At 41.2% G+C, this 21,637-nt stretch overlaps 4 protein-coding genes across 4 annotated transcripts; 3 read left to right on the forward strand and 1 right to left on the reverse strand.

The window, feature by feature from the left end:
* The first annotated feature begins 328 nt into the window (after window positions 1-328).
* On the forward strand, window positions 329-4,034 carry LOC126802167 (splicing factor-like protein 1). The gene is made up of 2 exons (XM_050529736.1): window positions 329-2,657; window positions 3,651-4,034. Exon 1 carries the CDS (start codon window positions 338-340, stop codon window positions 2,624-2,626), a length of 2,289 nt encoding a protein of 762 aa, XP_050385693.1. The 5' UTR covers window positions 329-337; the 3' UTR covers window positions 2,627-2,657; window positions 3,651-4,034.
* Window positions 4,035-5,311: 1,277 nt separating this feature from the next.
* LOC126802916 (DNA-directed RNA polymerase III subunit rpc4-like) lies at window positions 5,312-8,059 on the forward strand. Its single transcript, XM_050530631.1, has 9 exons — window positions 5,312-5,425; window positions 5,530-5,576; window positions 5,669-5,729; window positions 6,213-6,252; window positions 6,444-6,685; window positions 6,769-6,832; window positions 6,989-7,077; window positions 7,197-7,436; window positions 7,547-8,059. Exons 1-9 carry the CDS (start codon window positions 5,390-5,392, stop codon window positions 7,697-7,699), a joined length of 972 nt encoding a protein of 323 aa, XP_050386588.1. The 5' UTR covers window positions 5,312-5,389; the 3' UTR covers window positions 7,700-8,059.
* Window positions 8,060-9,751: 1,692 nt separating this feature from the next.
* LOC126802801 (uncharacterized) lies at window positions 9,752-12,082 on the reverse strand. The gene is made up of 4 exons (XM_050530510.1): window positions 11,389-12,082; window positions 10,888-11,125; window positions 10,626-10,719; window positions 9,752-10,243 (listed from the first exon to the last, which is right to left on the reverse strand). The coding sequence occupies exons 1-4, from the start codon at window positions 11,811-11,813 to the stop codon at window positions 9,969-9,971; spliced, it is 1,032 nt and encodes a 343-aa protein (XP_050386467.1). The 5' UTR covers window positions 11,814-12,082; the 3' UTR covers window positions 9,752-9,968.
* A 612-nt stretch (window positions 12,083-12,694) lies between these two features.
* Window positions 12,695-16,251, forward strand: LOC126801608 (uncharacterized). Its single transcript, XM_050529020.1, has 2 exons — window positions 12,695-15,901; window positions 16,009-16,251. Exons 1-2 carry the CDS (start codon window positions 13,460-13,462, stop codon window positions 16,114-16,116), a joined length of 2,550 nt encoding a protein of 849 aa, XP_050384977.1. The 5' UTR covers window positions 12,695-13,459; the 3' UTR covers window positions 16,117-16,251.
* The last annotated feature ends 5,386 nt before the right edge of the window (window positions 16,252-21,637 follow it).

The following is a 21,637-nucleotide window of genomic DNA, read 5'->3' on the forward strand; positions in this document are numbered from 1 at the left end:
TGAATCTTGTCATCCCGACCATCAATTGTTTCTTAGGGTACACCTCAATACCACAGGTCTCAATCCTTATCTTGGGCCATACGGAACAATTTCTCCTACACAATGCAAGATTTGCAGCTGCAAGAACAGAGGTTAATTTTACATTCGAAAAAATTAGTTCGTCGTCACACTAGATAATATTCGATACAAAAAAAAAATGAAAACAAAAAATCCTTGCCCACAAAGAAACACGTCACCCAAACCCATTTGGGCTGGGCCTAAGGTGGCTTTATTCACCGGGTATATATAAATACGCGATGTCGTTTTATTCAGCGAAATTTCTTCGATCTCAAAATCCATGGAGTCCCCTACCGAAACCCTAGGTCACCAGCCCCCGTCCGAAGCCCCCGCCGGCAACAACCACTACCCACCGGAGTCCCTCGTCTCCGACTACAACGACCCCTCCCCGCCGCCTCCTCCTCAAACCCTAGCCGCCGCCGCCGCCGCCGGGAACGGCAATCCCTCCGACGCCAGCAAGGCGGTTGCTCTGCTGATCTCGGAGAACGGAGCGGCCAACACGCAGAGCGGGACGACGGACAGGGAAGTCTCCGGCGGGGAGGAGGAGACCACCAGCAGGCGGCGCCGCCGCAGCCGCTGGGACCCGCAGCCTGAGTCGGAGAGCCAGGGGGACGACGCCGGCGGCGGGAAGAGGAAGCGGAAGTCGCGGTGGGCGGCCGAGGAGCCGAAGCCGGTGGTTCAGCTGCCGGATTTCATGGGAGGTATTGAGTTCGATCCTGAAATTCAAGCTTTGAATAGTCGGCTACTTGAGATTAGTCGGATGCTCTCGTCGGGTTTGCCGTTGGACGACAGGCCGGAAGGAGCGAGGTCTCCGTCGCCGGAGCCGGTGTATGATAACATGGGGATTAGGATCAATACTAGAGAGTTTCGAGCGCGTGAGAGGTTAAACAGAGAGAGGCAGGAGATTATTGCTCAGATTCTTAAGAGGAACCCTAACTATAAGCCCCCGGCGGATTACAGGCCGCCGAAGCTTAACAGGAAGCTTTACATTCCCATGAAGGACTACCCCGGTTACAATTTCATCGGGCTTATAATCGGCCCGAGGGGGAATACTCAGAAGCGGATGGAGAAGGAGACCGGGGCGAAGATTGTCATTCGGGGGAAGGGGTCTGTGAAGGAAGGGAGATTGCAACAGAAGAGGGATTTGAAGCCCGACCCGTCGGAGAATGAGGACTTGCATGTTCTGGTCGAGGCCGATACGCAGGAGGCGCTGGACGCTGCGGCCGGGATGGTGGAGAAGCTCCTGCAGCCTGTGGATGAGGTGCTGAATGAGCACAAGAGGCAACAGCTGAGGGAGCTCGCCGCGCTGAATGGGACCATTAGGGATGAGGAGTATTGTAGGCTGTGTGGGGAGCCCGGGCATCGGCAGTATGCGTGTCCGTCGCGGACGTCGACGTTTAAGAGTGACGTGCTGTGTAAGATATGTGGTGATGGTGGGCATCCTACTATTGATTGCCCGATGAAGGGTACGTCTGGGAAGAAGATGGATGATGAGTATCAGAATTTTTTGGCTGAGTTAGGTGGGACAATGCCCGAGTCGGCAACTCGACAGACTGCTACTCTGGCTCTTGGCCCAGGGACTCCAGCGGGCAATCCTCCGTGGTCTAACAGTGGTGGGAGTGCTGGTAGCAATGCATCACATCCAGGGTTGGGTTTTTCTGGAATGAAGCCTACGACAAAGGAGCACGACGACACGAATCTTTACATTGGATACTTGCCGCCTACTCTCGAGGATGAAGGTTTGATCAGTATGTTTTCACATTTTGGTGAGATTGTGATGGCTAAAGTTATCAAGGACAGGAACACTGGGTTGAGTAAAGGTTATGGATTCGTGAAGTACGCAGATGTTCAGATGGCTAATAATGCTATTGCAAGCATGAATGGGTATAAGCTTGAGGGTCGATCAATTGCTGTCAGAGTTGCTGGCAAGCCTCCCCAGCCTGTTGTGCCTCCTGGACCTCCAGCTTCCGCAATGGGGTCATACCCTGGTTCCAGTCAGCCTGTTGGTGCCTATCCCTCCCAGCAGTTTACACCAGCTCCTGTCGGTAGTGCTCCACCTATGTATTCGGGTAATCCAGTTCCATGGGGACCCCCTGCTCCTCCCCCTTATGCTCCTTATGCACCTCCGCCGCCCCCTGGTTCAAACATGTATTATCCTCCCATGAGTCAGCCTATGGCTGGTTATGGTGCACGCTACCCTCCTCCCCCCGGCGCACCACCTCAGCCACCCTCCAGTGAAGCACCGCCGAGTTACCCTCCTCCAGGGGTTCAATCTGAAAATTCCACCCAACCTTTACCGGCTAATATGTATGGGAGCTCTTTACCAGCGATGCCACCAAATGGCCAACATACGTATCCTGCATCTTCATATGGTTACTCATCTTACTACAATGCAGTCCCACCTCCCCCTCCCTCGACTGCAGACCAATCTCTGAACATTGGTAATGTGCCATGGGCCACAAATACTCCGCCTCCCCTTCCCCCTCCAGCCGCTCCTGCTTCTTCAGCAGAGAAACCAACCTTTGGTGCAGACGCAGAGTACGAGAAGTTCATGGCAGAGACAAAATAATATGGTCATTTGATTTTCTCCAAGTTAACAGGTATGCGCTGCATGTCTTTGGTTTGATTCTGCTAACACGTTTTTAGTTATATACATATATCTGATGAATATGAGCTTGGGCATTCATTTAGTTACATGTTTGAGCAGCATCAGTTGTATCTCCTACTTAAGCAGGCAATATATGGGGACGTCTCTGCTATCAAATGTTTTATAACACATCTTTAAGGCTGATAGTATGCTTTATTTATTGCCTATTGGATTGTGATGCTAATGCAAAAATCTGTCAGATTTGAAAGTTTTATGTACAAGGTTTTTCCTTTTCTCTGGATTGACTAATAATTTTTCAAACGAAAACTATACCCTTACAAGCTACGCCAATGATATGACTTGTTGCTAATATAGGATTTTGCATCTATTATATGTATGTACAGATACAAAAGTTGCCTATATGGCCGTGTCCATCAAATTTGTACTAAGGCATTATTTAAAAATTCAATATGTTGTATTCTGGAGAAAGTTCTAAACTCCTTCAGCTCTCTCCCTCTTGCTTTGTTGAAAGGGTGGGAGCTTTTACATGGTGTATTTTCTAGAATCTGCTTTGCAGTACTCTTGTCTACTTTTTTTTTTCTTTTAAAAGTTTTATATCACGCCGGGGCTTTCACTTGGTCTTTTTATATGTGAAGGTTTACAGAAATCAGATGTTCATGCAACTATGGTAAGTATGTGTTCCCACGGATTTTCTGTATATGGCACCAAAAAAGAACAAGGAAATGAAGAAAGACTTTCTAATGATTAACTATTCTGTTGGTGCCATTCCTGTTTTATTTGATTTCATTCACCTTGAAAATCCTTTTCGTTTACAGATGATTTTAATGATGCATGAGTTGTAAATTGCCTTATCCTTGGAAGGGCACATCTTTAATTTGTTTCCATTCTCAGTGCACGTGTGTCACTGCGTAAATTATTTTATTATATTATTATGTTATTTCTGTTATTGACCCTTCTCTGTTGCCATTATGTAAATCTTTTACAGGACTAACGTTTTCTTGGAGCTCTTGTCAACGTGATTTCTTACCTCTTGCCATGACTTTGTTGGAAGTTTGGGACTCACATCTTTAACCTTGCTGTTATGTTATGACCTTTGCAGAGACTTGGCGGAACCTCAGTGATTGCTCTTTGGAGAAGCTAAACCATATGATTCATATTATTTACAATGCTTATGTTGGACTTAATTTTCTATTTCTGTGCTTGCTGTTAATGTCTTGTCACTAATGTCTTTGTTAAGTTTTGTTCTGAATATTTGGTACTGATGTTTATGCTGCCAAGTTGACCAAGTGGGCTACAGCTTGATTCTTACTTTTGTGATTGCCTTCCCTGAAAATAAGAAATATGTGAGAAGATTTAAAACTAACCTGCATGGATGATTTTCCCTTGTGTATGTTTTCATGGCATCTTAGTTTATGTTACATGTACAAGGAATTTTGAGTAGGAATGAGTCTAGGAAAGTCGTTTTTCTTGGTGATTGGGTTCATGTTATGTTGTCGCTAACCGTCATCTCCACTAGTGGAAAATTACTAACCCTGTATGCAGAGGAGAACTTGCTCAACCTACACACGACAGTCATGGTGGGCTCTTGAGTTCAGTTATATTAGGGATTTCAACAGTGGAACTTCTTATAACGCTTACCTCCTCGATGGCTTTAGGCTGCAACTATCTTTACCCATTTCAGATTCTGTATGTAGCTGTTGTACTATATGATCATTAGCTAGTAGTTCCTGAGAGTTTTTTTTACTTGTACATTAGGCCTACACTTTCTCCTTGGAGCTGGGAAGATCAGTCCGTTCTCAAATTTCATTTTTAATGAAAATTAAGATTCGCCAATATGAGTCAAAATGAGAAGGTTTCCTCTATATTATTTTCTGCATTTCCATGTTTTTCCAGTAATAACTGAATATCAAATTACACATACCCAGGAATGATTAGTAGCTGAGGAAATTACACCCTGCGAAACATGGCCACCATAGTTTGATCATGAGAATGAATGTATAAATGATCATTATGAACTTGATGAATAGTTTGATTGCAACCACATGTTCGTCTGTGGAAACTGAATCTGAGTTGGGTGATGTTGCATATATTCACTGTCGAATTAAAGCTGTAGTCACTACTGGATGAATCAATAGCAAATCTGGAACTTGTAACGACCGCTTAAAGTGGACATGGATTCAATCATCACCCAATAACTTTGATCTTGTGTACTCCCGAAGTCCTGATAGCTTCAGATAATTGGATCCAACCCATGCGTAGTTAACATCACATTGTAATCTCCTACCATCTTAACTGCATCAATTCACACTAAACTAGATAGTAATAGTAAAACAGGAGAGAATTGTATTGCAACTTTGTAAGTAGACAATTTCGACAGTTCTATTATTCTTGAAATTCTTGTATGCACGGCGTGCACGATCTTAATTATTGAAAATAATTTATATTTAGGATTCACCGTATATTTATATGATTTTTTTTAATCTGTGCCGTTCAAATGATGTGAAAATGCACACGGTGCACTGAAAATATTCTAAATTTTCTTGGTAAATCGTAGATTAGTGGTTAGTTCAAATACTAAATGATTAGGGCTTTGTCATATAAGTGTTGTCAGCCTAGTTGGTAAAGCCCCCTCATTCTCTCCGAAGCGTCATCCGTTCGAACCTTCGCTCCGCCCAATTTTCCATCAATTTTTTTCCTTCTTCTTCTCCGGCAAGCCAAACCGCCATGGACAAAGCAGAGTCAGCTGCTCCTCGCCGGAAGGTAACATCCCCATCCCTCTCTTCAATTTTCAGTTTCAACTAATCCCAATTCCATCTCATAGATCTCAAAACTCATTCCAATTCCCGCTCTGTATTTGTTTGCAGGGAAGGTTCAAGCCCAAAGCTCCACCCAGAAAGCCCAAACCTACAACGTAATCGGAGTTCATTTCATTTCTCCAAATCAATAATCCCCCAATTATTTTTAATCTCTTAACAATTTCTGTTTCGAATTAATTTACTGCAGTGAGGATGAAGTTGCTGAGATAGAAGAAAGAGAAGCCAAGGCTCTGCTTCGAAGGCTCCAGGTAATTATTATAAACACCTCATCTTCAGAATAATCCGATTTTTCTTTTATATTAATTAAAAATCTATTCTTCTTTTAATTTTAGAGAGTTTTCTATTACATGTTTAAATATATCAGAATGATTTATTTTGTGTTTGGTACACATAGTTTTGGCTTTTATGAAAAATAACCTAAAGAGTAAGGTCCTGTTTGGTTGCTAACAAAGGTTGGTGAGTCTACGTTTTCTTGTTTTGGTAAGTTGTGTGTCAACCTTTAACCTTCCTTGTTTGGTTTCTTTAGGTGAAAGATTGAAGGTAAAAAGAGAAATTTATCTAGGGTTTGAGAGCCAAAGGAAATAAGTGACTTGAAAGAGGCTAACTTGTTTAGTTTGATAAATGTGTGATCAGAAAGCTGATATTGGTGATTAGATACATCCATTTATGTATGCTTTGCTTTCAGTTATATGTGCTCTACAGATCATTGTTTTTTGTATCTGCATTTACAGGAGAAGCAGGCAAGACGTGCTCCTAGATCCGAAAAGAAATGTAATTTTTCTACTTTCTTATGGTTTATCGTGTTGATTGGATGTGGTTACTAGATTAAGTTTAATTCTATAGCCAGTTTGTTCAATGCTTGCCTGCTGATTTGGTAATCTGCAACTTAGTAAGCATTCAGCAATGTAAACTGGAACACTCTAGTGTGGTTTCTATTCATTTGTTTTTTCGTTGATCTACAGCTGCTGTGGAAGTGGCAATTGGTCCTGGAGCTCAATCTTCAGGCCCCCTGAGGTTGTATGGGGTACCAAAGGTAGAAAATTTTGATCAAGGGAGCAGCTTAGAAGTGAAAGGCTCTGACGATGATCAGATTCTGTCACCTTCACCTTTGGCTACCAGGGGACCTGGAACTTATGCGCCTATGGATATTGATATTGCGGATGCATCATTTTCAAATGTCAAGAATCAGTATATAGAGATTTGGGTAAAAATTCTGACTGTGACCAACTCCTTAACGGTTTCTTGTCTCTAACTGCTAAGCTGTCTACTCTCTTGCTGCTGCTGCAGGATTATGAGAACAGCAAATATCCTACTAGTCTTCCACTTAGGAAGCCCTACTCTGGAGACCCAGGTATTCTCATCAGATGCATATTAAAAGTTACAGGACTTTTACTTTCCATACAATTGATGGCTTTCAATGAGTATTGCTTCTGTTATAATAAGAGACCTAAGTTTTCTTGGATGCAGTGAAGAACTTATGCGTTGGTTCTACTGTTTTCTTTTGCAGACATTCTAAATGAGAAGGAATTTGTTGAGGATGCTGCAAAAGAGTATGATGAGAGTACTATAAATTGTGCTTCAGAACTTGGGCTGCAGGTGAGTGTTGGTACCTCAGTAATAAGAAATTATGAGAATCTCTTGTTTCGTAAACAATCAATGTTGGGCAATTAATCGAATGGTAAAGGTTATAGTATGTTACTGGTGATTGGTGACAGGATCAAAATGTGGAAGAGAAGTTGCTTTTTGTTCAGCTGCCTCCTACTCTGCCATTTGTAAAGCGATCTACTACTGCAAAAGGGAAAGAGAAAGTCGGAAGCTCAATGCCATCAGAGAAGGTCGTTGGTGCAGCAAAGAAGGGCGGTTGTTTGGAAGATTTATCTGAGGGGTATATGGGGAAGATGCTGGTTTACAAGAGTGGAGCAGTCAAGTTCAAGCTAGGAGATGCACTGTATGATGTAAGTCATATAGCCGTGCCTTTCCTTAATCTAAAATGAAAGCATAACATCTGCATAGATGAACACCTAAAGTTCGGATTTTCACTAGAACCATGGCTTGGTATGTGCAGGTTTCACCCGGTTCTGATTGTGTATTTGCTCAAGATGTTGCTGCAATCAACACTGCAGCCAGAAAGTGTTGTGTTCTTGGAGAGCTCGGCCAGCGAGTTGTTATAACTCCTGATGTGGATTCCCTACTAGACGCAACAATCGAATTGGAATGAGGTTAAGCTAGTAAGAGGTTGCCACAACCTGGTATCGGTGGAGTTTAATGCAAATGAGAAACCTGGTATTGGTAGATATGTACAAGTAGATATGTCCATAGAGTCGCAAACGCTGAGCTAGTGAGCTGAGTGGGATATAAAGAGTAGCAACCTGTAGTCATGTAGCGTTGGCACATTGCATTAAGATTTGGTATGTGGTAGCTGATCTAGTTGTTAAACAGCGATAACCGTGGTTTATGGACCAATTATACTGATATTGTCTCAACTTAGCCACCTCACAAGTGTTGGGTTTTAATCACAAAAGGTCTTGGTACAATTGGTTATTATCCACCTAATTATAATCTCTATTTTTATTTGTCACTTCTTAGATGTGAGATCTCTCCTCTCCAACACGCCCCCTCACGTGCAACCTAATTTTTAGGTCTGCACGTGACAGATTAACATCTCACACACTGGGACGAAATAAATCAAGGTCTAGTAACCAACGACACTTGGTGACCATCCAATCGGAAAACCCTCCGATGGCATGATAATGGCACCCATCATGGGTCTATGACAAAGTGGCATCAAACTCGAGCCCACGACAGATTGGAGGCGCGACTGGAGAGGAACCCGCTTTGATACCATGTTAAACAGCGACAAGCGTGACCCGTGGACCAACTGTACCGATACTGTCCTAACTTAGCCACCTCACATGTGTTGGATTTTAATCACAAAAGGCCTCGGTACAATTAATTATTATCCACCCACTTATAATCTCTATTTTTATTTGTCACTTCTTAGATGTGGGATCTCTCCTCTCCAACACTAGTTAGTATGGTCATTACGTAATTGTTCTGGGAATAGAGAAGGCTATTTTGATCTTCAAGTAAAGAAATATATCTTCTTGCTGTCATAAGATTGACTTGATAATGCATTGACTTCATTCTATTAGTAGAATGGTGTCCCAGTATTTACATAAGTTCATACTGGTTTTTTTACTATTCTTAATCCTATGTAGAAGATAAAAGATAAAATGGAGCTTCTATTAATATCTCTAAAATTATTACTTAGACCTCCCTCTTTTCTCATGTCAGTGTTGATTTTGTCAACTCGTGCCAATTTACCAATTAAAACATATAAGTGTATAGACATTGTAACAAAGGATTTATTACATTGGACTATATATTCCAATCCAACCTCGCACCTCTCTTCCTCCCACACCTCTCTTCATTTTTTTTGAAGGGTTGAGGAAGTACCAAGAGAGGCATCGAGAGCTTTGCTTTTTGACATTGTAAACTCAGGATGCCCTAGAGGCTCCTCCATCTAATAGATTTTTCCTTCAAAAGAAAAAAAAACACATGAAGAAAGTATGAGAAACTGAACTATCTGTGTTATTCTTAACCCCCTTTGGAAAAACAAGCAAGTTCCTGCTGCTGATTTTTTTTTTCTGTAGTTGCTCAATATCGTATCTTAGTTGTTTTGGTGGTCTTAAACTCTTAATCGCCATGATGTCCCTGTATTTAGTAACTTGCAATATGATCGATCTAAATTTATTCTCTGGTTTCTGTTTCTCGTTACCATTCTAAATCAGCTGAAGTTACATCTTCTATTTTTTATTCTTCATGTTGTACATTTGTTGGTAAAGTAGTAGTGCTACTTCTGGTAAAAACCAATTTGCCTCAAGTTGTTGTCTGATATGTAGAACAACAGAGAGATAGCTCATAGCCTCCTAGTTATAGTTTCCTGATCTTACACACAATTTTAGGCTCTCTTGTTTTTGTTTCAGTATGTTTTCCGGACCAAACAAGAGTTGCGTAGTAAAAAACTATTGAAAATTTGAATACACAACTCTATTTTTACCCTTTATTCATTGAAAAAAGAACACCAATTTCGTGTTTATTGTGATTCAAGGGCCAAAGACTCAAAGAGGCATGGCTAAGTTCATAATGAAAACCGAGCCAGGATTCCAATGAATAATGTGCATGTTCTTTCTTCTTCTTCTTTTTTTCTGTACTTTTATTTTTTCTAAATTAAATGAGCGAGCAACTTTCATCAACAAAGTGAATCACTTATCACAAATGAAATATTCAATCATCCACTAGTTCACTAAAACACTACAAATATTCCATACAGCCCCATATCAGAAACCTCTGCCGGCTCTATGTGCCAGACTTGAACATCGGGAAAAAAAAGATGAGTTGAAACAGCAGATGTGTCTAGATACATTAAAATATAACAGAAAGCCAATCTATGGGGAAATTCCACCTGTGATGTCAACGGATTATGGTCAAGCACTGTGGGATCGAGTAACCACCACAACCAAGAGGACCACGACAGAGAGCATGACCGATGTTCTCAGCCTCTCCTCAAATAGATTACCAGCTTCAGTTTTCGCCTTGCCATTGCTTTGAGGTTGAAACAAGTGATCAAAAAGCTTAGTAATGTTCTCTATTACCTCCATTACCTTTCCGACAGTATTTTGAAAGATCCACCTCAAAAAGTTTGTTGCTGTACTGCTGTCATCAGTATCTTCAGATGGGCTCTCGGAACTGTTCTCTTCAGCTGCATTTGTAACGGAAGTTTAGTCATGTATTTCAATGAACTTGTATGTAGCAACTAACGAAAAGGAATGTCATCTCCCAACTATTTATGGTTTTCAGTTCATTTATAGGAGTTTATGATTGCATAAACTTCATCAATTAAATCCACTCAATTATTTGAAATGGAAAAAGACTTGATTCCTTCTTGGTCTAAACTATAAATTTTGCATTATTTCAAGAGTACTTGCAGGCAACTATACCCAGGAAAAGACATCATGATTAGGCATTACATGCTAGACAGAGTACGACACTTGTAAGATCTATGTTGTAGCACCTCTTTTGTAACACATAGTTGAATACTTAGATAAGCTTAATCATATACAGTTCTTCCAGTTGATACCAACCTGCACAGAAAGATTCCCTGAGCTCCCTCACTACCTCATTGTTCATCACAGCTTCCCAAACTGCTCTATCAGATGACAGTGAAACCACCATTTTCTACACAAGAAAAATACCCTTATGACATAATTATACAAAAGTGCAAGCGAGATTTGAGAACCACACATAATACTAGTCTTTCTAATCATTTAAGATATTAAAATTCATAAACATAAAAACCAGTATGTAGCCTATGTTACAAAATCAGGGTCAACAAGAGATGGGGACCTGAACAGATGACTCATTCTGCAATAAACTGAAGGCCTCATAAACTCTTTGACATCCCTGAGGCCGGGAATCACAAAGATGAGCAGAAGGCTCTATCCAATCTTGTTCGGATACAAATGAAGATACTCTACGCATGGAACCAGAAGCACTCATCATCTGATCAGTTACATCCTTGTCCCAGTACTCGGAACCAAACTTATCCCGGATGAACTGGGGGTGATGAGTTGGAGTGAACACCCTATTAAAGTAAAAGCGTATCAATTTAACAACTATTTCATGAAAGATGACAGTTTTACATAATGCAATGTCAAAGGTTAACCAAGATGAGCATAATTTACAACCTAACGATATTAACCAAGAGGCACAGGAAAATAAAACCATTATATTAGTAGGGTTATGTAGCAAATCATCATTTATCTCTCACTAATAGTATTAGTCCATAGCAAATCATACAACACATTTTGATTCAAATATAAAGAAACTGTGAAAGAGGGGCTATACTGTTGAAGAGCAGAAACAGCGTTGCGAACTTCATCTCCGGAAGGAACAGGTCCGAGAACAAAGTCATCGAGAAAGCCATGAGCTTTCTCAACCTCTTCACTCCCATCCACAGAAACCCAATCGCAATCATCAAACTGCGGCGAGGTGGGCCAGTTGGGCCCGCCGGAACTCGCAGGAACAGGCCCACAGTTCGGAGAGGTAGGAGTAGAGAGAGAAAGGTTACTGACCGAACCGGGCTTCTGGGTATTTCTAGAAGACGTAGGACTGGTAGCAGTTGTGGTGTTGGAGTTGGAGTTGGAACTAGAAGATGAGATGGGTTCTTGGATTGCAACACCGGTGGTTCTGGTCAGCGCCGCCCTACTGACTGTACGGAACATGCTTCCTCCTCCGCCACCGCCGCCCATGCTTCTGCCGCCGAACATCATCTGGGTGTGGCAGTTGGTAAGTAATCTGAGACCTAGGGGAAGGCCTTAGATTAGAGATTGCTTTGGATTGCTTTATGGAGTTGGGTTCTGTGTCTCTGTCAGTCGTGTTTTATTGAATTGGCGAAGATATCGAGGAAATCTGTGGATAAGATTATTACAGAAATCGGAGGGGGAGATCAGGAGATGTGTTTCATAACTTTCATTGACGCCTACACTTCTGCTGAGTGTAAAACAAGTTACGGTTCTTGGCTTGGAGAGGTGGGTATTCTGTGGTGTGTGTAGGATATATTCTTCTTTTTGTTTTTGCGTTAATAAATTAACCTCCATGGTCTCTATCTAAAAAGAATCGATTAAGTTCATGCGTAATTGATAAGAAATTTGTAAGTTATTGCGAAATAAGAAAGAGGATTGTCGGTTCGACTCACAAAAAATGTTATTGTAAAAAAAATTGGTGTTTACATTACATTTTTAATTGAAATAAAGAATTGAATATAAATTGTGATTGAGTCACGTATCTCGTTAAGTTTTTATTTTTTTGACAGAGGTATCTTCTTAGATTTTTCGGTTTTGTTTTTCGCTAGAGTATAATAACACACAATGTGCCAAAAATGTGGAATAATATGCAGACCTTTCGGATTGAGATGTTTAGTCTGATGTGCTTGTCATCTTGTAGTTTAAACCGGATGATTGACATATGAGAAATGTAACATGTTGTTTGTTAGGACTATTAGTCTACAACCCTATATAATCTTGGGCTAGTGTGTTAATTACTTAGATGGACTGGTCATTGGACTCGGGTTGGGTCATGCTGTTATTAGGTAGGTTATGAGTTATCTGCAGATGGAGCTATATAATCTTGGCTGTCTCTATTTCTTGATCTTATGAAATGAATATGAAACTTGTCTAATTTAATTCCTTTCTTTAATTTCTTGTTTCAATTCCTTTATGTTGCTTTAATTATCTTGTTTCAACTCTTTGATGGATTACGATCCTATCAATTGGTATCAAGAGCCGGTTTCGATGTGGAACCTGCAAAACCCCACCCTCCCACCGCAGCTTGCTCCTGAAGATCCCACCCTCCCACCACAATGGAAAGGAGTTATCGATTGATTTGGGCGATTCTACTTCTGGAACACTGAGACCAATGCGACCCAATTTGAGCGACCTGCCGTGCTTGTTCCTCCACTAGATGAACATGCTGTGTTCTGCCTCAACATGGCGGCTGCTCTTCAGCAAGCCCAGAATGAAATTCACGAAATCTTCCAGGAGGAAAAACGTCGGTTTGAGGTAAGCCGCACGACAATCATGGCGGAGACTCGCCGGCTTCGGGAAATCACCTCCAAGTTTCCCCACCCAACCACTTCCCCCCAGAGTACTTCTACTCCTGCAAGTACCCAACCCACAACCCAGGTTTCTTCAACTTCACCAGAACCTCAACACCTATCGAGCAAACTAAACTCTCAATCCTACCGAGAACACCTGTCACACAACCCGCCGTATCACCAACCTACCCAACCAATTTCTTCCCATCACAAGACATTCAAGAGTTTCAACAGTGGAGTCGCCATGGCAGCTCACTCTAGAGTTGTCAAAAGACCCGAAAACCAGATGTGCTCTATGGTGTGGTTAGGTCCTCGGGTTCCAAGATGAACCGAAAGCAAGGTCTATGGGCGGTGAACGCCAACAAAGACGGTGTCTTCTGCGAGTTTATGAAGGAGATTTATCAGCTCTCCATGGGTTCAGAATCTCCAACCCGTACTTCAAATCTGTCGGCACTAAACCCATCTCCTCGACCACTGATTATCGATATTCCAGAGCACAATGATGTTTGTCACTCCCTACTCATCGACGAGCTCGAAACTCTTCCCCAACTCTTCTATGTCGTCGCCGTCGCCGAGAATGTCGGCTTTGATTCACCAGAACCCGAAAGCGACGATGTTGTCGTTTCACTTGAAGTTCCCATTGACAGCATCCAGTTGCTTGCGGATACTAACGCAAAGCCCGCTCCCCTCTTAATGGATGCACTCGTCGATAGCACCACCTATCACCAGTCTCCACACCAAACTGGAGGATCTTCCATGAACATGAGGTCCGACGCGACTCCTGTGTTAGGTTTCAATTCATTAGATTGGAGGTACCACAAGCCCGTTAACTTGATTGTCATGTTCAAATCAATTCCTCCTAGAGGTGAAGAAATTATGTCTGTTGATGTGTATCCATCGTATTTTACAATTCAGCATATGCAAGCGGTAGAACATCATGGTCATTTTGGGCTGTTTGGTGATAGAGTAGGTACATGTACCAATGAGGTTATTCTTGGAGTCACTACTGAAGCAGGGACATCACGGCTTGCAGAATTGGCTTTGGTTGTGCCTTGGGATGATAGTGGTGGCTTGAACCCACTGAACATTACATTGCAGAGTTATTGCAACCCTGGGTTGGTGTTTCATGATGAAGACCACATGCTTGAAGATCACAAGCAGGGGGTAATGGTGCCTGGCTCTTCCAAATTATTGTTTGCTGAGGTACTCTTTTCAACGATTTTCAATTCGAGATTGAAGACCCCCTTGTTGTGTCACAGCTTGGTTGACTCATCTTTGCGTATTGGACACTTGATTGAGAAAATGAGAATTCATGCCCAGAATCTAATTGTTCAAATGCCAATTATAGCTTCAGCTCTGCCTTGTTTTGGTTTTATGACTTCAGTTTTCGATGTTGGTAAAGAGACCATTGTTCCATCTGTTACTCCTACCTGGTGTTGTCCTATTCTAAAGCTCGAGCCACCCTTGACTGCTTTCGTTAGCTCATTCACTTCCCCACCCCATGTTAGTGTCATTACTGGATTTCTCACAACTGTTTTGGGTCCTATTTGTGGCACAATTGTTGTATCTAGCATGACGGTACCCAATCAGCATTTTGAGGTAGTCGTCATAAGTTGTTACCCTTTTGATGGTGAGGCTTCTGGTCACTATGCTTGGCTGGACTTTTTAACAAGCAAGGTTCAAGGGACAGATGTAATACCACTAATACAGGTGATTTTTGCATTCCCTGATAATTTGACTGGAGTGTATCGAAGTGCCATGATAGTTTGGCTGATTCTACCTGCAATTTTCCTTCTCAACTGCACATTGGAATTATCTTCTCTAAGCTCTTCACAGTACAGTTCACCATCCCATGGACTTGTGAGGTTATTGTTTCCTTTATCAATTCTGGAATCTATCCATGTGGTACGACCTACTTTGCTTAACATATTTACACAAGATGCATACTATAACATCGAAAATATTGTTCTTCTTTCTATATATGAACTGGTGTCCTTGCAGTCCAAGAAACATGAGCTTACATTTAGATATGATGATGTCTACAAGGGAAATTCCTTGAGGTTCTTTTCTGCTTCAATTGATTTAATGCCTGCAAGATTATTTCCTCTTCAGTATGCAAGGAAGCTATTACTAGCTTTGGTGTTTGGAGCTAGTTTAATTCCATGTCAATTAGTGGATTTCCTGAGACATTGCCACTGTATTTGTCGTCTTCCAACACTATTTTGGGGTCAGGTACTCAACTTTTATGGGTTGATTCTTATTAAGGCTAACATGTTAATGAGTGACTATGGATCTGACCCCATTCCCCTTGGAGCATTTTTAATCATTCTTGTTTGTCATTTTGATATGGGCTGGTACATTACCAACTCATTTTCACAAATGATATACCTTACTGCGTATTGGCTGCACATGATTTGTTCTACAAAATGGTATCTTCAGTTGCTTCCGTCTGTTATGCATCATGCTATAGTTTGGTCTGGATATGGGCGACTGGATTATACTTCACAACGTAATTCATCTAGTAGTTACTTTCATCTGAACTCTGAAATTCATGAACTTCTAGATCCCTTGCCAACTGCAGCAGATGATCACAGTATTTGTGACAAGATTGATGTTTTCTATGGTACACCTAAACTGACAGAAACATTCGCAGCTTTAGCTTCCCAGACAGATATCTCTTTTGCTTGGAATAGTTCAGCCTCATCGATTGAACCATCAATATACAGATCTGCTGTCTTGACAAGAAAAGCGTGGCTTGAGAATCAGGTGGGTGAGGCTTGTAGACAACCTTTTATGAATTTTGCTGAGTTGGAAAAATGGGCTACACTGCCTATCCAAGTTGTTAATGTTTGCCCGTATGTCATCTTTAATAGAGGCAAGAGGTACTTCTCTGTTTCAAGGGAGATGACAGAAATCTTGCGAGCGAGGACCTTGCTGCTACAATGTGTTTTTGCTACTTCTCAGCCTTATACGAGGGGTAGTCAGGGTGATGGTGCTACTAGCAAGACTCCAGAAGATTTTCACTTGATTTTATCGTCGGCGCGGTGTGTGGTGTCAAAAGAAAACATTATGTTTATGAAGCCAGTGCATATGATACTCCAGGCTGCCTTTATCTATCTCTGGAGGCTCTTCGCGTTGCTTCTGACTTCTGAGTATTGCTCAGAATTTCCAAGCTCAATGTACAGCAGTGGAATTCTTTGTACTGAAGTGTACTGTTCTTCATCTGTTTGAATCTGTTGTCGGTATCACCAGTCTGAGAACCATGATGTCCCCCTGCTCTACCCTTTATGTACCTCTCGCTGATTATGTTCGCCGCAGAGTAAACATCAGGTCACTTTCGGCTACGACAACTTGCTTTGTAGAGCTAGTGAGGGGGCTATTCATCACACAAGCCTTACATCAAGAACAGTCTGTCAGACATACTCTTATTTGTATTCCTCCACATACTACTCAAGTGCAGAAGACATGGTTGACGCAGATGGGTCAGGGGATGCTTCAAGCACTGCAACCGGAGAGGAGTTTTGTCGAATTTTCATGTGCTGATTTCTTGTTCAAGGCCTGAGGACATGCCTTATTTTAAGGGGGGAGGAATGTTAGGACTATTAGTCTACAACCCTATATAATCTTGGGCTAGTGTGTTAATTACTTAGATGGGCTGGTCATTGGACTCGGGTCGGGTCATGCTGTTATTAGGTAGGTTATGAGTTATCTGCAGATGGAGCTATATAATCTTGGCTGTCTCTATTTCTTGATCTTATGAAATGAATATGAAACTTGTCTAATTTAATTCTTTTCTTTAATTTCTTGTTTCAATTCCTTTATGTTGCTTTAATTATCTTGTTTCAACTCTTTGATGGATTACGATCCTATCATTGTTGATCAGTGACCTTTCAATATATGGGAATCTGATATTCTTCGTTTCATACTAAACCTTTCAATAATCCATAGAATGTATGACAAGTCAGTACTTATAATATATCCATCATTCCATCATGAATTTAAAATGCATCTTAGATTCTTAGTTGTTCGACTGATTAGTCATCTCAATGAGGTTTAAGCTCATACCATGATTAATCAAGTAATTACAAAAATGTCAACTCATATTATGGACCTACTCAGCTTGGGCTGACAAGTACCTCTACCTATGCACAACTCGAACCCACCACTGAAACCCTTATTTAAAACCCTAACTAGCTCAGAGCCCCGGCGGCAAAAAAGACACAGAGACACGATGAAGATGGGTATGCTCTGAATATTTAGAGGTTCTATTTCGACTCTTTCAGCAGCAGCATGTTGTGCTTTGATTCTGATAGGTTGTGTTTTATGGGGTTTAGGTGCTTACAATTACGTATCAGTGTTATGAGTGAAGAAGCAGTCCAGTGTTACTCAATTGAAGTTTTCAACGCAGCAAGTGCTCAGTTGCAGAGGAGCGTGCAGGTCGAAAACTAGCTGGCCTTAAGGTTCAGAATTCTTACTGGGTTAATGAGGTATGTTAAGCCAGCCGTTTAGTCTTATCCGTGCTGATATATAAGGTTATAGAATATAGACATTTTCAATGAGCTAGCTATTAACGGGTTCATCTGCTGTGCAGTAGTTTGTGTTATACATACACTGATGTGTGGTATAGAATTGGTGTCATAACATGCACACGGGGTGTGTGTGATAATGTGTGAAGGAAAAGACGGCTGCATGCTAGCAGCGTAGGCTAGATTTTTCTGCTATTAACGCCATGTCAAATGCTGTCTGGAAGATGTGAAACTGTTATGCATGACATAATCTGCTAATATATCCGCTCTCTATATAGTAATGCAAATTGGAAAAAAAAAACTTATGCTAGGACTGTTGCGATGTGTACGTACAATTTGTAGGTGTTATCATTCTGGTTTGAATTGCGTTACTTCAGTTGTGTCGACTCTTATATTTTCAGGATTCAACCCATACAAATACGTCGAGGTGATCTTGGTTGATGCTGCCCATATGACCATCAAAAATGACAAAAGGATCAATTGGATTTGCAACCTTGTTCACAAGCACAGAGAGCTTCGTGGACTCACTTCTGCTGGAAAGAAATACAGAGGTCTGCAAGGAAAGGGCCACTTGCATCACAAGGCACGACCTTCATGGAGGGCCAACTGGAAAGGAACAACACCCTTTCTCTTCCGCGATACCGTTGATTTCCTTGGTACCCCATTCCTAACCTCAAGTATGTGCTCTGTCTAATATCCTCAGCATTAGGAATTGGAAGTGTAAAGTTTTGGAACAGAGAGAAATATCTTTTATATTTGATATCCTGGAACATGGTTGCTTGTGTTTGACAGTTTGAGCTATGGGTTTTATGCTTGTTGAACAATTTTTCAACGCATGAATACTTATGAAGTTGGTTTTTCGAACCCCTTTTAGCGTTTGTGTATAGTCGATGCAATCTCAAGTTAGCAAGTTCACATTAAAATCAAGCGCGCTTTCTAGTCTCTAAGCAAATGAAATCCAGTCCAAAATTCGAAGTGCAATAAGTTTTCAAATAGAAAAATATCAAGTGACGATGTATCCACCATCAGCAGAGGTAATCATTTTCTCAGCAGAGCAAAGAGCCAAAGAATAGATCAGTTGGTGAATTGAACTTAAGAATTGGGCAATTTTTCATTCTTTAAGAGATAAAATTTCAGAATTTGACCAATAAGTATATGGCTATATACATTATGTAGGTACTGAGGAAGAGCCTGAAGGGATCAGGTGATGATTCATAGGACAGCCACGGGTATTTTGGTTGTCCTCCAATGTCTCTATAAATGACCAACAATGGTAATTATAAGTTTTGAAAGCTTTGGCCGTGAAAAAGTAGAAAGAAAATAGAAAGATGGAAACAAATGATGAAGATGTAGACTAGGGTACGGTTTAGACAAGTATCCAACAAACACATGAATATAAAGTGAAGGTCATCTTCTAAAGGAGAATGATTGTGGTCTCCTTGAGATGTTGAATTTTTTCCTCCAAGCTATTCCGGTGCATTATGTCCTCGTTTTGTTTCAAGGGAGCCTATTCCGTGCTCCATTGGTGTGTACACACCAACCCAATGTTAATTATGGGATTGACACGTGTTTTTTTATTTGTGTATTGAATTAATACTTTGTGTTAGTTTTCCATTTTTACCCTAGCGTTCACTTCTTTAATTCCGGCAAAAAAATGAGAAAGACGGAGGTGGTTTTTACAGGGAGACGTGCCACCCGATTCAAGTCGAAAGCATCAGTGGCACCGAAACTCTCCCTCACGACAACACTGTCTATCGAGCTTGGCTTCGCTCCTCCGCCTCCCTTTATGACCCTTCTGGCGATCCCAAGCTCATCGGCGACCATTACTGCACTCTCTTAGTCGGCCGCCTCTCTCACCTCACCACCGAACACACTTCGCCAGGCTATGAGCTTCCTCTATCTTTCATCTCAGAGTAATTCAATAGCTTACGTAGCTTCTGATGTCGATTCACATCATCATCGTCATCTTCACCATCAAACTCCAAAACACATACAAATTCATAAACAACAATACTTCTATCCAAACAAGAGATCATGAATTTAACAAAAATCCCTTTCTTTTTTCCAAACAAGAATCATTGTGTATTTAAGAACATAAAAACTTGGGTCCCTATATATATATATATATATGAGCAAAACAACTGCAAAGCCAGTAATCCAATTGCAACAGTAATCCAATTGCAACAGTAATCAAAACCCATACTCTTTAGTTTTCCTCTAAACTAATCAAAAAGAAAAGAGAAAAAACCAAACTAAAATTAGAAACCCAGAGAAGAAATCCAGAGAGAGATTGAATGATGACTTGATGTTATTGTTAGTGGGGTCAACAGGGAAAATACGTAGAAGAAAACCGATTATACCAGGAGGGTAAAAGAGGAAAACTCCTAAAATAATCTAATAGTGTGAACCACATGTCAAATGTAATGGTCGGTGTGCAAACACCAAAAAACGGAAGGTGCATAGAATCTGTTTCCTTGTTTCAAGGGAAAGGGAATCACAAGTGATTGACACAACTCAGGATAAGGGGAAACTATATGAAAATTGAATTAACAAATTCAAGTTAAATTTATATTCATAAATATGAATATGATTTGATTTGTTAATATATATTTCACATGCCAAGGAGCCGATTGATGAAATTGAATATTACCATGCTCTTTCACACTGTACACTCTTTCATTAGTTGTTATGAAATTTTATCAAGGTGAGTAGTGAATGCAATACAAATTGATAAATCTGACTATACTAACGGATTTATTAGAGGAAAACCGAAAACATAACCAAAAAGGAAAGAAAAATCATATAAGAATTTGAAGTAATACCTCACATAAGACGGTTTTTGGGGCATATATAAGTTCCCAGATATACGTGGTTAATTGTGGTATGGTAGGAAACATATTTGTGTGTTTATCTTTGTTTAGATATAAGCCAATTTTTTTTATGGGAGGGCTAGTGCGGCCACCTTCAATCCTTCATTAATGAAACTATCGAGTACAATGGGGGACGTGAACCCTAAATCCATGATTACAAAGACCTGACATAATATCAAAATTATTTACAAACAAGTACCCAACAAAGCACCAATTAGAAAAAAGTACTACACTAATGACGACTCTATTTGCTTTGAAACAGCGGTGACATAATGAAGATGACGATAGATATGAGACCTTAACAACAATGAAGCAACAATTACATATTATAATATCCAATACAACAGCTCTCCAACTATGTTGCCGCCGGACGATCAATCTGACGACCATTAGTCTCACCCTGCCACTAGGCGGCAACGACCATTTGACAAAGCAAGAAACTCGCCGCCTGCCTAGAGCAGACAAGGCACAAAGAGTGCACACATATACACGAAACCCGACTTCTCATACGCAACTATTGTAGGAACTTATTAACTAAAAATAAATATTAAACAAAACTAAAACACAACTAAAATAAATATTAATTAGGGTTAGGCCCACGAGGGGAACCCAAACCCAAACTTTGTTTCTGGAGGAAAAATCGTCGGCCAAACATGATATCACCTCACATCAACGACCACCGGAGAAGCACCCCATGCGCTGCCCCTCCATCTCGCCAGCTTGACCACCGCCATCCAAGTCGCACCACTCATGCCGCTCCAAAGACAAACGTCGTCCATACCCGCCTCACTTCTCCCCAAATCGAACCCAAGAGGCACCACCCATATCAGATCAGATTCAACCCAAGCCAGGCGGCGACATGCTCGCCACCACCCGTCCGTCCACGCACTGATGATGCCAGCACCCTCAGTTGTTAGCCCTACGAAGGAAATACCAAAAAATAGCCGACCACTCCTCCTCCATCTAACAGCCACCACACACGATCCCACACTCATTTGAAGCTATGGAACCGGCACTCACTATACCAACAAGAAACTAAAAAAATCCGTCCGACGACGGTGAGGGCACGCCGCTAGACAGGACGCAACACCACCACAAGGGTTTTC

This window comes from Argentina anserina, chromosome 7 (genome assembly GCF_933775445.1).
Source record: "Argentina anserina chromosome 7, drPotAnse1.1, whole genome shotgun sequence".
Taxonomy (NCBI): domain Eukaryota; kingdom Viridiplantae; phylum Streptophyta; class Magnoliopsida; order Rosales; family Rosaceae; genus Argentina; species Argentina anserina.

What these genes read in the sequence shown, in the direction of transcription:
- LOC126802167 (XM_050529736.1), top strand. Translation starts at nt 338, where the DNA reads ATGGAGTCCCCTACCGAAACCCTAGGTCACCAGCCCCCGTCCGAAGCC.
- LOC126802916 (XM_050530631.1), top strand. Translation starts at nt 5,390, where the DNA reads ATGGACAAAGCAGAGTCAGCTGCTCCTCGCCGGAAG. An exon ending in AGAAAGCCCAAACCTACAAC is followed by an intron (nt 5,577 to 5,668) that starts GTAATCGGAGTT and finishes AATTTACTGCAG; the next exon opens with TGAGGATGAAGTTGCTGAGA. An exon ending in GCCCTACTCTGGAGACCCAG is followed by an intron (nt 6,833 to 6,988) that starts GTATTCTCATCA and finishes TTTCTTTTGCAG; the next exon opens with ACATTCTAAATGAGAAGGAA.
- LOC126802801 (XM_050530510.1), bottom strand. Translation starts at nt 11,813, where the DNA reads ATGATGTTCGGCGGCAGAAGCATGGGCGGCGGTGGCGGAGGAGGAAGC. An exon ending in GCTGTTTCTGCTCTTCAACA is followed by an intron (nt 11,126 to 11,388) that starts GTATAGCCCCTC and finishes TTACTTTAATAG; the next exon opens with GGTGTTCACTCCAACTCATC. An exon ending in AGAATGAGTCATCTGTTCAG is followed by an intron (nt 10,720 to 10,887) that starts GTCCCCATCTCT and finishes TTTCTTGTGTAG; the next exon opens with AAAATGGTGGTTTCACTGTC.
- LOC126801608 (XM_050529020.1), top strand. Translation starts at nt 13,460, where the DNA reads ATGAACCGAAAGCAAGGTCTATGGGCGGTGAACGCCAACAAAGACGGT. An exon ending in AAGCGTGGCTTGAGAATCAG is followed by an intron (nt 15,902 to 16,008) that starts GTGGGTGAGGCT and finishes CATCTTTAATAG; the next exon opens with AGGCAAGAGGTACTTCTCTG.